The 16,079-nt window shown below is 42.0% G+C and overlaps 1 protein-coding gene across 4 annotated transcripts in view; it reads right to left on the bottom strand.

Annotated features, from left to right (window-relative positions):
- Nucleotides 1-16,079, bottom strand: part of PAK2 (p21 (RAC1) activated kinase 2) — a 44,059-nt gene that overhangs the window by 15,932 nt on the left and 12,048 nt on the right. For 3 of the 4 annotated variants that reach the window (XM_049802871.1, XM_049802873.1, XM_049802872.1), the window contains exon 2: nt 4,608-4,818. In XM_049802871.1, the coding sequence (XP_049658828.1) occupies nt 4,608-4,794 (187 nt within the window). In that variant the 5' untranslated portion in view covers nt 4,795-4,818. Of the gene's footprint in view, nt 1-4,607; nt 4,819-11,493; nt 11,511-16,079 lie in introns of those variants that run through there. The other variant, XM_049802874.1, reaches the window with a different exon arrangement.

Raw genomic sequence — 16,079 nt, 5'->3', positions numbered from 1 at the left:
TCTAATGATTACCATTTTATGTTTGTATGTCAAAAAAAAAGGTTTTTTGCTTTGTTTTTAAATTCACCTTAAAAATAAAAGTCATGTAGTTTCAGTACAGAAAAAGAGCAGCTAAAATAGCACCCTCTTTGTTACTACATGATAAAAAGTTACTGAACATGGGGCAAGCATAGATCATGCTGCTCAGAGCCAGAGAAACCGTCTGAAATCCCCTCACGCTGGTGTGAGAGGAAGGACGAGGAGCTGAGGACAATACTTACAAACGAAAAGCCATGTGGGCCACCTCTAGCTGAACAATGCAGTGGAAAGACACGGCTATTATAAACAGGATATCTTTAATATGGCTGCACAGGTCAGAGCCAAAAAGCAAACAGACTGTCAAATGTTCTCATTAACGCCATTCAGTCACAGGACAGGAGAAACTTGCTTATGTGAAAACCTTTAAGGAAAGTACTGTTTCTTCCCAATCTCTTGCAGTTGTTTATGTGAAAGCAAGGGGGGGAAAAAAACAAAAGTTCTATTCCTCAGGAAGGTTCCTGTTCAGGACCACTTGACACATAGGGAACAGGAGCTGGTGCTCAAACTCTCCAGCACATGCTGCACAAATAAACCCACTCCTTCCAAATATACACCAATCTTATCAGTAGTCTAGGCAAGAAGAGTTAAAAATCTCTCCTCTGCCCACAGGAACAGCAGATTGGAGCAGCACTTCAAACAAACACAAGCAGTGAGCTCCAGTCAAGAGGCAAGTCCTGTGAGTCATGTGTTGGCAGGACATACTCAAGGCTCTGCGAACAAGGCCACTGTGAGGCCACGCTGCTTTTCAACCTCTGATGATGTTTGCAACACAGTTCTGTATCTAAATGAGAATCCTTTGATAAAGGGCAACGCTCGTTTCAAACAGCAAGTGAATCTAAGATGTGGTCCCTTGGCCCTGCAGAGACAGCAGCATATAGTTCCTCTGTTCCTGGGAAGGGAAAGACAGGTCCTTCAGGATTCAGTGAATTGGAGAATTGCTCTGTCTGATGAAGAAACTGCCTCAAATACAACTGGACTCTTCCCTTCCCCAAATGAAGCCACAGGCACTCAGTGAGGCGTCACCCAAGGTACTTCACACACCCTCCTGCATTGCAAACCCATCCTCAAGCATCCCTCACTTCCCACCAGCCAACCTCCATACACAAAGCAAGAAACACAGATGTTTCTCAACAGCCTGGTCATGGTAGGTAGATGACTCCAGATAGTACACGTTGAGTTACCGAGCCGCAGCTGAAACCCCACTGAAATCTGCCCTGAGCCAGCGGTCTTGAGCATGTCATATGCATGATCCCAGGTCCTGGGCGATGCCCCACAGCACCTCCTTTAATAAGTTCTGCTTGAAGACAAACATTTCTTGTTTTAGGGGACTATTTTAAAGCTTTCCAAAAACACACGCAGGTTCATTTGACTTCAGAAGTCTAGCCAAGGAAATTCATGGCAATTAAGTACTCCAGTAAAAAGATGATTATCACTTCATTTATCCTAAACAATGGAAGTAGGGGAAGAAAAACCTCCATGACTAGGTCATTAAATAATCCCTTCAAATTCATGACTATTTCATCACAGAACTAGCTCAGGCTTGGCGCACAAACTGTATTTGCTAAACCTCACTGTCTGCAGTGATTCCCCCAAAGCTCATCACCTCCCCAACACCATCTCCTAAGCTAAAGAAACCTCCCAAGAGAAGACCCAGGGAGGGGAGGGGGGCAGAGCTGTGGCAATAGGTACAATGAGGCTTGCAAAACCATACGGACAGAGATCTGCAGAACAAAGCCAAACAACATTATCCAGTAACACGTCTGTTTGCAGTAGTCTTGTGCATCTCCTGGTAAGGCATCCCTTCATTTTCCGAAATAGTGGATTTACCATTTTTGTAGTAATTTGTAAACTTTTGCACTGGCTGGAGACATATTTCCTGTGAAAAATTTTCTATCCCAGGTTCACAGGTTATTCTCCATATATAGTCCCAATATATTTTTTAAATCCAAGCAGGAAGTTAATAATTCTGTAAAGCTTCCCAGCAGCAGAATTAAAAAAAATAATAAAATTTAAATGGGCATTTCTGGTGAGGGTGCACCTCAGCCATGCTAATGAACAAAACCACCAACATCTGACTATTGTTTTAGTGCCAGAAAGTCACTGTGTCCATTTATATTCTGATTACATTTGACAGCCAGTTTTGCAGTCTTGAGGGCCAAAAATATTTCTTTGGATGTTTACATTATCCTTGCTGTGGGTCATCCAATTGACAAGTTTTTTCAAATTAAAAAAATGCAACTTTCAGATAGTTTCTTTAAGCTAGATAATGCAATTACCATTTTTCCTAACCACATTATCTTGCCATGCAGTAAAACCTTCTGCCTTTTTTCAGAAGGATATTACTTTAATTACTTTTTAACATCTACAAAACAAACTGACATCATTTTCTCTAAAATGTACTTTTCTCAGCAGAAATTATTTCTTCAAGTTTTAGTTTGCATCACTAAATATCAGCAGGTATGCAGACACATGCTAAACAAGGATGCAAATTAATTTCCATAAATGTGGTGCATGTCAGTATTTACAGAGTGGTCTGAATAAGCTTAAGTAATGGGACTCCAAAGCAATTTCAGATGAGCCAATACAACTTCAGACAAGCCTTCAACCACCTCCCCAGCCATTTCAGCAACGAACAAACCCAGTGTCAAGATGGAAAGAGGAAACGTCCAAGGAGAAGTAAAGGCACTATAAAATGTCACAAAGCTCTCCAGCTGCGCTGCACCTACTTGCATTCATAATTCATTTCACAACACAAGCAAGTCTTACACAGTATTACTAATTCAGAGCAAGGAAAACCTTCTTTCACATGGGGTTTATATTCTACTTGATTATATCCCTGTCTGTAAAAAAGGGCTACAAATGCTCTGGTAAATGATCAATGCAACAGCATAATGACAAGGGCCATCCCAGCTCTTAAACCCTTCTCCTAGTCTGAAGATAGACAGATTTGATCCTTCCACAAGATTTTGTTGCAGCACTCACCATGACAATTTCTAGGCATTTCCTCCCATGATCAGTGATATAATGGTAAACCACCAGTTCCTGCAGTACTGAAGGGCTAAGCTAGAACCTGCTCTAGACATGTGGCACTACGCCTAGCTTACAGCACCCAGCTTCACCAGCCCCTGAGGACTGGAGTGTCTCTCTTGGGGTGCTGCCACCAACATGTAGTAGCTTCTCACGTTCTTCTTATAGACTTACCTCTTTAAGGCTTACCCATGGCAGTAAAAAAGACCACCACTTCTTCTGCTGTAACCCAGCCACAGACAGTTATTTCACAATAAGGGACCTTGTGAAATAACTATTCTGCTTCCAGAAGCTACACTGGCCAAATCCTTCCATCTTCCGAAAAGGAAAACACGCCCACTGTTGAGCACAGAAACTCTGCCAGATCATGGAAAGCCAGATCTTCTAAATACAGGGAAACCTGCCTCTAGTGTTTGTCTCCAGTGTGAAGCATGGCTGCAGAGGGGCTGCTCACACAGCTGAGCAAAAGGAAAAACCAGCCCTGGGGAAAATACTTAGCCAAGCGAATAAATAACCAGAGGAGCAAAGTCTCTTGAAACAGACAAACCTGTGTGAGCATGACTGGTTCAGTCCTGCCCAGCACATCAGCAGTGAGGCGCAGGAAGACAAGAGAAGAACTAGAAGACATTAAAAGTAGCAGGGTCTTCCCCTTGTGCATCTTAAGAGTAATCACAAAAATGCTAACTGGTAGACATTAATGAAATGCATAGCAGTTTCAGTTCAGGCTTATAGGTCCCTGCACAGCTTTACCGTACCAGATGTTAGAAGATATTTCTATCTATGCACTATTTTGTTGTACATGGATACAGACATCCTGGAGAACCAGAATCAGGACTCCAGCACTGTACATACATTCACCATACAGAAAAGAGGGCAGAAACAAAGCACAAATACAGTCTAGTTTCATTACAGCAATTTTTTCTCAGAAATAATCCTTGTTTACAGCAATCCAGATTTTTCCCCCACTAGTAACTAATCCTAACAGTGCAGTTACACAGACAGAAGGACTTAATTTTTCTCAATTCTCCTTCATGCACACTGCACCCTCCCCACTATTTCTTTACTACCTTTTTCTCCTCAAGCTGCCACATAAATGGTCATCAACACAAAGTAACTTCTAAAACAGCTGGATGGTCAGTTTAAACCAGAAATCTGCATTTAGTGTAGCAAAATGGTAAGTAATACAATACCAAGGAATCACAAACATTTATTAAGGTTGTTTGGAAATGCATTACTTTAAACTGGGCAGCAAACATGAGAAGCAATAGGTGGTGGTTTTCCTCAGCGAGCTATTTAATTTTTCTTACTTAGCATTTCAGCTTCAAACATCCCAGTGCAAACAGAGAGAACATCTCAGCTCATTGAACACACATATCCAACTTTCAACACTTCCTCCAATCCCTTACACTTGGACAGGCTAGACTGAAATGTCTGAAGCGCTACCAAAACTTACAACAGTAAAGGAATGCAAGTAAAAACTTTGGAAAATAAAGGCATCTTACCTTTTTCAGTGCTAGAGAATATGGAGATAATTTTATTCCTAGGTTTTCTCTCTTCTGGTACAGAAGGCAGGGGTTTCAAACTGTGGTTGGCAGACAACTGGTCTTTGCCCCCTGAACTGAAGATAGTACTGCTCATCCGGACAGGAGGAGCTGGTGGCTTGTCTTCCAGTTCTCCGTTGTCAGACATGGTTCTCAATAGCTAGTGAAAGCACTGAAATATAAATATTTGTTTTAACATAGGAAAAGAGTATAGAATACATAAATGTAGTGTTTCTTCTATTGGCCAACAGGGAAAGGAGGTGCAAATTCAACTCTGAGGAACTCGGCAAGCACTGCACTGGCAGACACTGTTGTCTCTGCCAAAGGAAGCAGATCCCTTCCTGCTCCCAGTTCCGGGCCACCCATTCATTTGGGCCAGCAGCAGCATTTGTGGGATGGAGTGATAAATTTTTCCAGTGATAAAACCAACCCAGTCAAAAAGAACTGTCAGTTATAATGTGGATCAATTCCCAGATCTAGTTCACTATCTGTTCACACAAAGGTTGCGTATGTGAAAAGGACAGTAAACGTAAGGGTGTAAGTACAACATCTTTTAGGGGTAGGTCTAGCCCAAAGATCTTCATACTCTAAAGTCAAACACCTTCAAAAGCCTTAGATGCTTCCCTTCTTGTCATTTATCAGACAAGATCTTGGGGGGAAAAGAATAGCTTATGTTTATAAGTCACAATTCAGCACACTGTCCACATTAAGTTGTATGAAAAATATCTCTACCCAAATTATGCAGCCTACATTAAAGAACATGGGACTAAGATCCACTGTATGCATTCCACTTCTGAATGAGGACTTGGATTGCTTCACCACTTTGCGCCACACTTGCTCCATTTGTAAAGAGAATATATACTATCACCACAATCCTCTCTGAGTCCTTAACAAAAACATGAGCAAGATCACGAACAAATAGCTGCTAAAGCTAAAAACACAGCACAATAAAGCATCTACAAGACACATTCCACATTCAAGAAAATCTGCACTGGCCCTTCCTCCCTTCCCATAATATCCTGGAGATTCTTCTCTGATCACCAAGAAACAGGCAGCCTCTCTGCTACAGAGTAAATAGCACAAAGAAGGATTTACAGAAACTACCTCTCAGTGACAGTTGAATAACAAATATGTCCCTCATTCCTCCATACGCTCAAATGATGAGCTACCTCTTTGCAACAGGAGCCAATACATCTCCTCCGTGTCAACCTCCTCCTCTCACAAAAGTTTGGGAAATGAACGGCCTACTGGTGTCTACCATCTGCCCCTCAAGAGTCCTAAAGCATGACTCAGTCCCAGCCACACCACTGGAGCAATCATTATCGGTGTCATTCAAGAAAGTCAGGATAAGACAGTGCAATCCCCTCTCAACTATCACACCTTATTTCCAAAGTATAAATATTGTGCTATACAATGTCTCAGCACAACATGTGCATCTTGTATAACATGGTCTTTGCAGCAGAACTAAAAACACATAGACTGCCATTCCTTATCATTTCATTGGGTGGGTGACTACTGTCAAATCCCCAAAAAGGAAAACAAATCAGGCTAGCAGCCTGAATCCAAGCAGCACAAGAGCACACTGATGTTGTGAAGCTCAAGAGAGATTAAAATTAATTACCACCATAAATGCCCATGAAAGCATATGATTTCTATACAAATACCTACAGAAGCACAAGCAGCACAAAGCAAAGTTCTGTCAGTGCAGGTAAAAACTGGTCATGTGCTGGTTGCCCCATCTACTTAAAGACTGATGGGGAACAGCAGTCCAAGCTGTGCAACACCCCCCTTGACAAACCTGCCTTCGAGCCCTTTGCCTGATGATGGAGCAAGAAATAGGCCTGCAACACTTGAACATGTCTGCAGGGATGCAGTTGTGAATCAGACTGCGATTCCCATCCTCCAACAGTCTTCCAAATTCACTTACTGATTGCTCTTTTAGATGTTGCAAGTTACCTACAGGATCTTCTGTATTTTCCAGTACCTACACTGCAATATGGGGGGAAAAATTAAGAACCCTGCAATCTAACAGCAGGTCTGAGCAGCCTACCCACAGGGATTTTAATTCCAAATGCTTCTGTAGCAACACATATTGTTTGCACAAAGTGCATGCCACCAATTTGAGACATACAAATTTCTGGTCTGAACCACCAAATCAGATATATGGTACTAAAGAGCCCTACTGAAGCTGGGCTTGGAGTGATGGCAGTACAGGGGACCACAATCCATTTCCCTTATGATAATCAAATCTCAGAAAAGGGTAGGATATAGGGTTCTTAGCTATTCAAATGCAAACAGATGTTTAAAAGAAAGCACCCCTCCTTTTGAGCAGAGAAATACAATCAAATAGCTAAAGAAATCATAGTAGGTAAATAAGCATATCACATAACTTCAACACCAAAATTATATACTTTGTGAAGAAAGCAACATCATGAGTAGCCTTTTGTATTTTTGTAAAATACACCCTATTATTTCCTACATCTGTGCAGCTTTTCGAGCTGCCTGATATTAGCAAGAGCAGGATGTAAGGATAAACAACTAACCTGCATCTGAAACTGTACAAGAACAGACTTGGCCCTCCAAGCCCATACTAATTCCCCACATGCTCCCTTGGAAAGCCCAGTCACCAAATTCAAAATGCTGTAATGTGGTATTCAGGCTGCAAATTTAAAAAAAAAAAAAAACAACAAAAAACAAAAAAACAAAAAACCACTGCACTTTTTTTTACATGTTTTTTAAATAAAATTCTCACTATAGTAAAAATTCTTAATTTTCAGTGACACAAGGAGCACAACTCAGCCCACTGCATACTAAGTATTACAGCTTCTTGATCTGAAACGAATTATTCCTTAGCACCTTGAGTGCTCAAGAGAAGAAACTGTTAAGCAACAAGTTGGAGCGAGTATATGGAAAACCAAAACTCATCTATTTCACAAGAAAATCAGGCCCTTCAAGAAACTGCCATAACAGCATCTTTGCAGAACCCTCAGAGCTGCAACTCTGATCAGCTGTTCAGCATTCAAAGCATTCAGAAAGATCCTTGACCTTGCTCTAAGTAGAGCTCGAGAGCTCTACAGGAGGAAAACAAGCTGCAGGGCTGCAAGAAGACAAGCTGCAGGGCTGGTAGAGCAGACTGGAGTGGCAGAAAGAGCTCAGGCATCAGCTTCCCACCTGAGGGACTGGCTCTGGCATTTGCACTTAAACAAAATTCCTCAAGCTCATTAAATCCGGACTTTAGTAAAACCTCATCTTTTAGGAAAAACTCAAGAGATGTGATTTACTTAGCACAAAGTAGTATAATTTCTGAGTGGCTGTTTCAAAGACTTGTTAAAATAAAAGTGCTAGATCCAAAATTATTTTGCACAAAGGACCATTTCAATGCACATAGTTTAAATAAATTACAACAGCTGCACTCACTACAGATGGCTTCAGGAAACAGAAGTCTAATCCTTCAAGCAATCATCAGAAGTTAAAAATCAATCATTTTGTTCAGGTTCAAGTCCAAACAGCTAGCCTCTTTCTGATGGCTGAGTGCAGAAGAAAAGAGCAGTTCCCCTCTCCTTTATCCTTACCCTGTCTTCATTATGCAGGGAAAGTTTCCACAGCATCAGGAACTACTTTTGAAATTGCTGCGGAGGTTTGGCATTATGGGCAATGGCTGGAGGAGGGATTAAAAGAAGAAAAGAAAAAAAGAAGAAAAAAAGAGTGAAAATATACCCTGAAGCTCCTCTTCTGCTCTCTCACTCCCCCAGAGGGAAAGGAGCGGGTTCATTTCACAGCAGCTAGATGTAATCACTCTTGCACCATCACCCACGTGGCTGCCTTGCTGAATCATGGCTTGCGCAGGGAATTGCAAGGACCAGGGTTATTTTCATTTTTACATTGCCTGCCAGGAGTCTGTATGCTTGCAAAGGGGATGTAAGGTTCATATTTCTCTGACAGAATTGGACAACACAATTAATGGTGAGGGGGTTTTTTTAGCTTGGTTGAAAGACATTTACTAAAATGGTTAACATAAGTTTGAGCAACCTCATAAAAGTATGCTAAATGTGGAAGAATGATGACAAAAGAAACAAAGATAATATATGGAAGAGGGTGTAATCAGAAGAAAGGGATTCACATTCATCTTTGCCAGTGAAGATAATACCAGTAATAATAATATATTCAAGCACATCAGCAACTCCCCCACAATCACTAGTTGCACTACATTTAATTACAAGAACTAGAAAGCAATGGAATGAACCACAGAGACAAGCTGTGAAGCTGCAAACAATACTTAACTACAGACTTCAGACAGATTCATTCCCACCACAGGACAGTGCTACAATCCATTACACTCACAAAAAAAGAAAAAAAAAGACACAAAAAGAGCTAAAAGCTTTTCTCCCAACAGTTCTGCTGCTTAGTCCACAAAACATACTCACAGGTACCAGCACTGGTGACCACAAGGCTCTGATTCTCAGTCCTCATCTCCAGTATATAACCCTACTCCCAACAGCTGTCCCCCTCCTTTTGACAAAGGTTTCTTGCCCTCCACTGGGGCAGCAAAAACAGAAGTACTCTCGTTATCCTCAGCAGCCTCAGACACCATCGTAACACAAACCGCAGCAGCTGAAAAGCAAATGTGCTCTCCTCTGCTGCAAAGGCAGCAGCAAGCAGCCAGCCAGGGTCTGTGCCATCCTAATCACCCACCACCAACAGTGGCAGACCTGAAGCCAAGTTCCTCAGAAGCGCAACTCTGCTCTTTCCACCTTTGCCCAGTGAGGCTGATGCAAGACAAGCACAGGAAAGCTCCTTGTGTAGCTTAACCCACTCTCTTCCTCCCAGCCCCTGAAGAGACAGACCTGCAGTGACTGATTTGCACGTGTGTTCAGACTTTCATTTTTACAACGATGTTCCAGGAGTCAGTTCTGCTGCTCACTAGCTTTCTATCTTTTGGGGAAGAAAAGGGCCCAATAACCTATAGCATACCCAGGTCACAGAAGAGACACAGCAGTTCCTGTCACTGCCACTGGTGGGAAAACACCCTGAAACATAACCCTGACAGTGAGTAAAAGCTGGAAAGTAAACCGAGAATTGGGCAGCATTTTCACAAAGCTAATGAACACACACTGCTGCAGCACATTAATCTGAATGCTCTGGCTTTGACTTGGTTTTTTGTTGCGGTTCCCCCCCGCCCCTCAATTCCCCCTTGTGTGAGCATAAAGCTGGGCTGCTTCCTGAAGAACTTCCTAAGTACAGCTCTTGTGCTGGTCCTGGCTCCCTCAGCCTCCCTCGTGATCAATATCAAGGCTGACACGCACTCCCATCCCAGCTGAAGCAGTGCGCTTGTTCGGCAGCAGGCCCTACCATGGAGGCCCCTCTCCACCACAGGGCTGCGATTTAGCTCCCCTGACTTTTAAAAAAGGACCAACATTTTTCCTCTCAAACTTGTTTGCAGAATGACTAAAGGGAAATAAAATTAAATAGATTACAATCGCTTTCCTATCTGCTATTGTCTCTGCATCACTATAGAGCAGAGTCACATTTTTCCTGGAGCACTTCTACTTGAGCAGATTAAGTTTTAAATATGCATTCTGTAAGGCCTCAAGCAGGGATAGGAACATGGTACCATGCGTCAAATGAAACAGCTGGTGTAGAAAGTTCTCATATCATAATGATTTTAATTTTGTCTTCTTAAGATGTTCAAATTAATGTATTTGAGGAGTCTTGGCTGCATCTGTATTTCAGTGCCTGGAATTTGATGCAAAAGTAAATTGGACTACTGCTTGGGAAAAAAACCCCAAAAAACATCAACAAAACACATCAAGCTCAGAGCTGTTTGATAACATATACATAAATTCCTACTCCTGGCACACAATATCCTGGCTTTACACTGCCACTTAAGCAACAGATCTCCGAGAAGCCAGAACTAAAATAGTGAAATAAATCAAATCCTCTGTATGTACATACCCTGACAGGAGGCTCAAAGAGCTGCAAAATGAACTCAGTTCTGTTTACTGCAGGTAAAAATTACTCAACTCATTTACTATCAGCAATGTAACACAGAAGGAGTAACACAAACATCAAATTCAAGTCTATTTTACAGGGCTGACCAAAAAGCAGAAGTAAGGGATTTCAGGCTAACAATACATTAAGAAACACAACCACTTTACTTTTGAAATCATAATCCTTGATGTGCCTCTACAGCTGTGAGACCTTATTGAGACACCACCTGAACTGCTGCAAGGAGAACTGCAGAACATTTGGGCCACAGTCACAGAGAGTGGGCACAGCGCTTGAAAGCAACACAGTGAAACCTTTTGTTGTCCGACAGAAGAAACGCAAGAAAAGAGAACAGATCAAAAGTGAAAAAAGCCCTGATGGCAAGCGCATTTCCCTGTCCCTGCTCTAGCAGAGGGCATAAGGGTTGACAAAAGAAAGTTATCCTTACAGCAATCTGCACGGCAGCGGCTGTCATTTGCTGTCTTCCTGTAGAGCCTTATAGGGTGCTACTGGCAACATTTGTCATGCACAAAGAGCGGCATCCGGAACAGCCAGGTCCAGAGCGGAGGAAAATAGCAAAATAAATGTCTCACAAACAAATCTCCAAGGCAGATGATGTCAAGTGAAAAGAAACATAGAGTAATTAAAAACAATACAATAAGAGAGCTAGCATGTGATGCTCCAAGAAAAGACCCATGTCACAAGACAGATTGAAGATAGTCATGTCCCACTCTTGGTTTATATTATAAAAGTACTTGTTGAAAATGCCTGGAGACTCATTCCCAGCACACTGACCCCAAGCCTCCAGTGGTTTTGGTAACTAGCTTATTCTCAGCCTCCCCACACCACCACCTTTAAATACCTGAAAAAACACCTTACTGGAGGAGAAGAGACTTGATGCTTCATTATTCTGGAAAAGAGGGCAAACAGATACACATATTGTGCAGTTTTTAAGTGGAGATTGGAGACCTGCTCATTTCATCAGATATTCCATTTTCTTGGACCAAACAGATTTTGAAGTCCAAAAGCAGAATGAAATGTCCGCATGGGTATTTTTCTTTCCCCCTTTCTCCCCCCCCCCCCCCCCCCCCCATTTTTTTTAAAGGCTCCTGTTGAGCAATAGATTTCCTCTGATTAGCTCACTTAGTGCTGATTATAGCTCACTTCCTCCCAGGGATTAGCTGAAACCAACTTTCTGACAAGTTTTTATTCAGATGGTGCTACCTAGCCACAGCTCACTTCCTGCCCCATCACTAACAGCATGTTAGTTCAGCAGCTCATCAACTTGAAATTATTCCACCACTGCAGAAAAATTCACAGAACCAATAAATCTCAGACTGTCTTCTCCACTAAAAGGAAAACAAATCTTTCTGGATGTTTTGCTTTCCAACTTGAAGCATTTGGATCCATGAGATTTATTTAATCAGATCCAAAAAGGAGTTTTCTGGAACATTACACGACTACCTTCAGAGATCGAAAATACTTATCGCTTCATTTCAACTCGGAAAGTTGTGCAAAAAAACCAGCAGTGGCAGACAAAAAATTACTCTCTCACAGACTTGGCAAATGCAGTCGCAGATCTTCTGCCTGGCAAAAGAGGACTCGTGCAAAAGCAAGAACAAGAGTAACCTTGATAATGGCCAGTAAAGGCCAGCAGAATAATCTGCTCCACCTATGATTACTAAAAACATGTGCAGATGCTCTAATGCAACACGCAGTTCCTCAAAGGCTTCCCACCTCTAAAACGGCAGGCACCAACCTCCACAGGATGTGCTGAAACATCTCTTTCCAGCTTTAGGGGGTCTCAGAAAAAAGTGTTTGGTCAATGCCAAACCACATACCCACGAAAACCAACAGTTATTTTTATTTGACTTTCCTTTATGGGGAGGGGAGAGGAAACTAGGCTAACCTAAGATACTCCAAACAAGCACAGATCTCCCTAATTTACAAGCACAAACAAGCAAGAAACCCCCTTCAAATGTTGCAGTGGAGGAAACAGCTAAAAAACAGAAATAAAAAATATCTAAGTCCATCAAACATAAATTTTTCATGAAGATATACAAGGGGAGACACATTAACCAAACTGACTGCTCAGCAAGGCTGACCCACTAATGGAGCCAATAAATTGCCGGTGTCTTTTTTTTTTCCAAGATTAACGGTCACAAGCACCAATTTCCCTCCTTGAGCCAGCAAGGCTACAACCATGAAGTTTATAAACAGGTCCTTTCTAGCCATCTTCCCTTTACTGCTACATCTGACAGAGACAATGCATAATACTCCCACTCTAACGATAGTATAGGAGAACCTCAGTCTTTCACCAAATCAGACTGAATGACACATATAACATACCCACCCAAATTCTTTCCAGTTTGTCTTTTTCCCTCAATTTCCTTATGATTTTTGCTGAGTCACACAAACAGAAGGGAAAACATAGCATGGAGGAACATTACTGCCATTTAATTGCTAAGTGTAGAAGAGAGTTGGGGGAAAAAAAGGGAAAAAAAAGCATGGTCGAACAGAAGAAATAAAAAAACAGAAAGGAAACTATCTTTTCTTCAGAAGAAGGAATAGTCTCTCCAAAACTGTAATGATATGTGCTTAGCAGATGTGCAAAGTCTTGCACTGAAAACAAGCAACCAGTCTGCAAAAATGCCACGTTCGAAATAAAAAACCTAGAGCCCAGCCTCCTAAGAAGCAACCAGTGGTAGACATCACCTTCTCATCCCCTTGACAGCCGAGACAAATAAGCATATTTCACCTAGTACTTCTTCAGCACACAATGCTTACAGTTAAGTCATCCTCACCCTTGGTGCAAGCACAATAAAGTACAACTTTCATATAATCATTGATAAAGATAAGTGAAGCAGATTACAATTCTAAGATTCTGGCAGCCTTCCAAACTGGCAGATCAGATTCTCAAAGTCTATATATGTAGCAAAACCAAAACAAAACAAAAACATGAAACAGCAATAGCAGAAACCTTGGTAAGGACAAATTTTTCTCCCAAAATTTCAGTGTTTGACTTTCTGAATGGGGGAGGGAGGGATAATTTCTTAATTATCAGCTATGTTTTGTGACTGAAAAAGATATCAACAGGGAAAAAAAAAAAATAATCAGAGGAGGCACTGACTAGAGACAAGATGTGCAAGAGTCCTGGTAAAAGCCCATTAGTGCATAGAAAATTTAAACAAATCAATGATACTCGACTTCATTGTATACTGTGGCCACCTGCAAGTCTTGTGATACACTACCACTTTCTCCCTTTAAACCATGCATAGCAATCAACTCCCACCTGAATCGTCATTTGTGCTTCATAAATTAAATTTGGCACTATTGAACTGTGGTGGCATATTTTACCACCAGTGAACTAGAAGCCTCTTCTCTGCTTTATCACCTCCAAAACAGTTCAAACACCACATACCACAGTACCAGACATGCCTCAGAAATGACTTCCCAACTGTCTTTACTTCCCATTTCCCCTAAGTTTGGCAGGAAAACTCACTCAGCAAGGCTACGACTTCGTTATTGGCAGCTGATGACAGCAGTACACAGAAACGAGCCAAGCGGCTGAGCTGACAGCCGCAGATGCCCGTTCCCACCTTGCTGTGAGAAGCAGCTCTTGCAGGTCCGCAGAGCACGATAGAGGAGGAATTAAATCAGGAGGGATCCATTTCCACCCTCTGCCACAGGGCTGGGTAGTTACCGCCTACCAGCTGAATTCAGGCCATGCTTCATTTTATACAGCCCACAGCTAGTTTTCCTTCAACGAACCATTGTGCAACACTGCATAATGATAACATGTACCCAAAGGTGTTTGAAAAAGCCTATTCAGCCCTCAACAAGGAAATTACTTACCCCTGCTCTACCTAAAAACCTGAGTCAATTGAAGACAGACAAGACAGCCTGCAGCGTGCAAATCACATGCAAATCCATGATTCAAGGTGTTTGCTCTTACTCATATTTCACTAACTAGAAGACACTTTTCAGCCTTTATTTTCATGAGCTGAGGTTTTCTAAAGATCAAAGGAGAATGGGGAAAAGGGCAAGTAGGGAAAGTTTACAAGGAAAAAAAAAAAGTCGTCTGCATCTCATCGTTGAGATTCTCTCTTAATTAAACCTGGCATCGACAGGCAGGGAGGGCTCACACATTCCAGAGCAAAAGTTATTTGAATAAAGGCTACCCTGCACAAGGTACCTATACAGCTTAGTGCACTTCTGTACTTCTAACAGCACTCATAGCTGTTTAACCTAGACAATCACCACTCAGTAGAGCAATGACACAGCTCTAACAATGCCAGGCTGCTGGTGTTGTGTGGAGAGATCACCAGTAACTCTACTAGAAAGCAAAGGGTTTTTTTTTAACCTCTGGAAATATTGTTGGGCAATGGTAAGACAAGGCCGTGGCTTACCCATCCAGATTAGAGGTGCAGGGCTAACTGGAAAGAGAAGAGGAAACATGCAGTGTGTACCAGGATGGCAAAAAAAAGAAAGAATCCAAGATTAAGACATCCATCACTCAATCATCACACTGGTAGAGCTGTCAAATGTCAGCTATGGAAAAAAGGAATAATAAGGGAAAAGACAAAGGGGAAATAAGAGAGAAATAGCTCCTTCCAGAAAAGCTATCTTTTTCATATGCACTCAGAATAGAGCTCTTTGTTTCTCTCTAGTGGCTGGCCAAGGCCTGCTTCAACTGAGTTACCACTAGCAGATAGTGGTAACTTTAGCTCAGCTCAACAGCCCTGGGGACTAAACCCTCAACTCTTCTTGCAGCGCTGTCAGACAGGGCCAGCCTGGCACAAAATGCCACAATGGGAAATTCTGCCTCTTCTGAATCAGTTTTCCCAGCCATGGTGCGCACCAGTGGACACCGGTATGGTGTGCTGCCGCCCAGATGATCACAACCACTTGGAACGGTTCACCAGTTTGCCAAAACCCCTATGCGAACAGCCCCAAGTTCAAAACACTTACTTCTTAATACCCACGCTGAACATAAACTCAGCCAGAAGGAGCAAAGTCTACAAGAAATCAAATGCAGGATCTGTAAATACAAAAAGCACTTGAGCGTGGCAACAGGTCTTTCAAGAAAAAAGAAAAAAAAAACACCACCAAAACCAAACAACCACAACCTGACATGGCGTGGGTGGACACAACTAATTTCCTAAGCATATTCTAGCAGCACCATACAGAAAACTAGAGATCATTTCTCCTGGGAGAATTATATTCTATTTGTGCCATGACAGACAAGTACAATGACTTCTTCAAACGCTCAAACTCCTACACGAGAAGAGTTCCCTGCAGCATCCTACTTCTGCACCAGGCAAGTTCACTTGCCCCTAGCTGGGAAAGCTATTCTTGGCTAGTATGCACAAATTGTACAAGCCTTAAGCCCTCTTAGAAACACACATAGCTTCTAGACTTCACTGTCACCCGAATAACCTACAAACA

This window comes from Accipiter gentilis, chromosome 6, assembly GCF_929443795.1.
Source record: "Accipiter gentilis chromosome 6, bAccGen1.1, whole genome shotgun sequence".
NCBI lineage: Eukaryota > Metazoa > Chordata > Aves > Accipitriformes > Accipitridae > Astur > Astur gentilis.
Note: the sequence above shows the minus strand (reverse complement) of the source record. Positions and strands in the feature narration are given on the sequence as shown.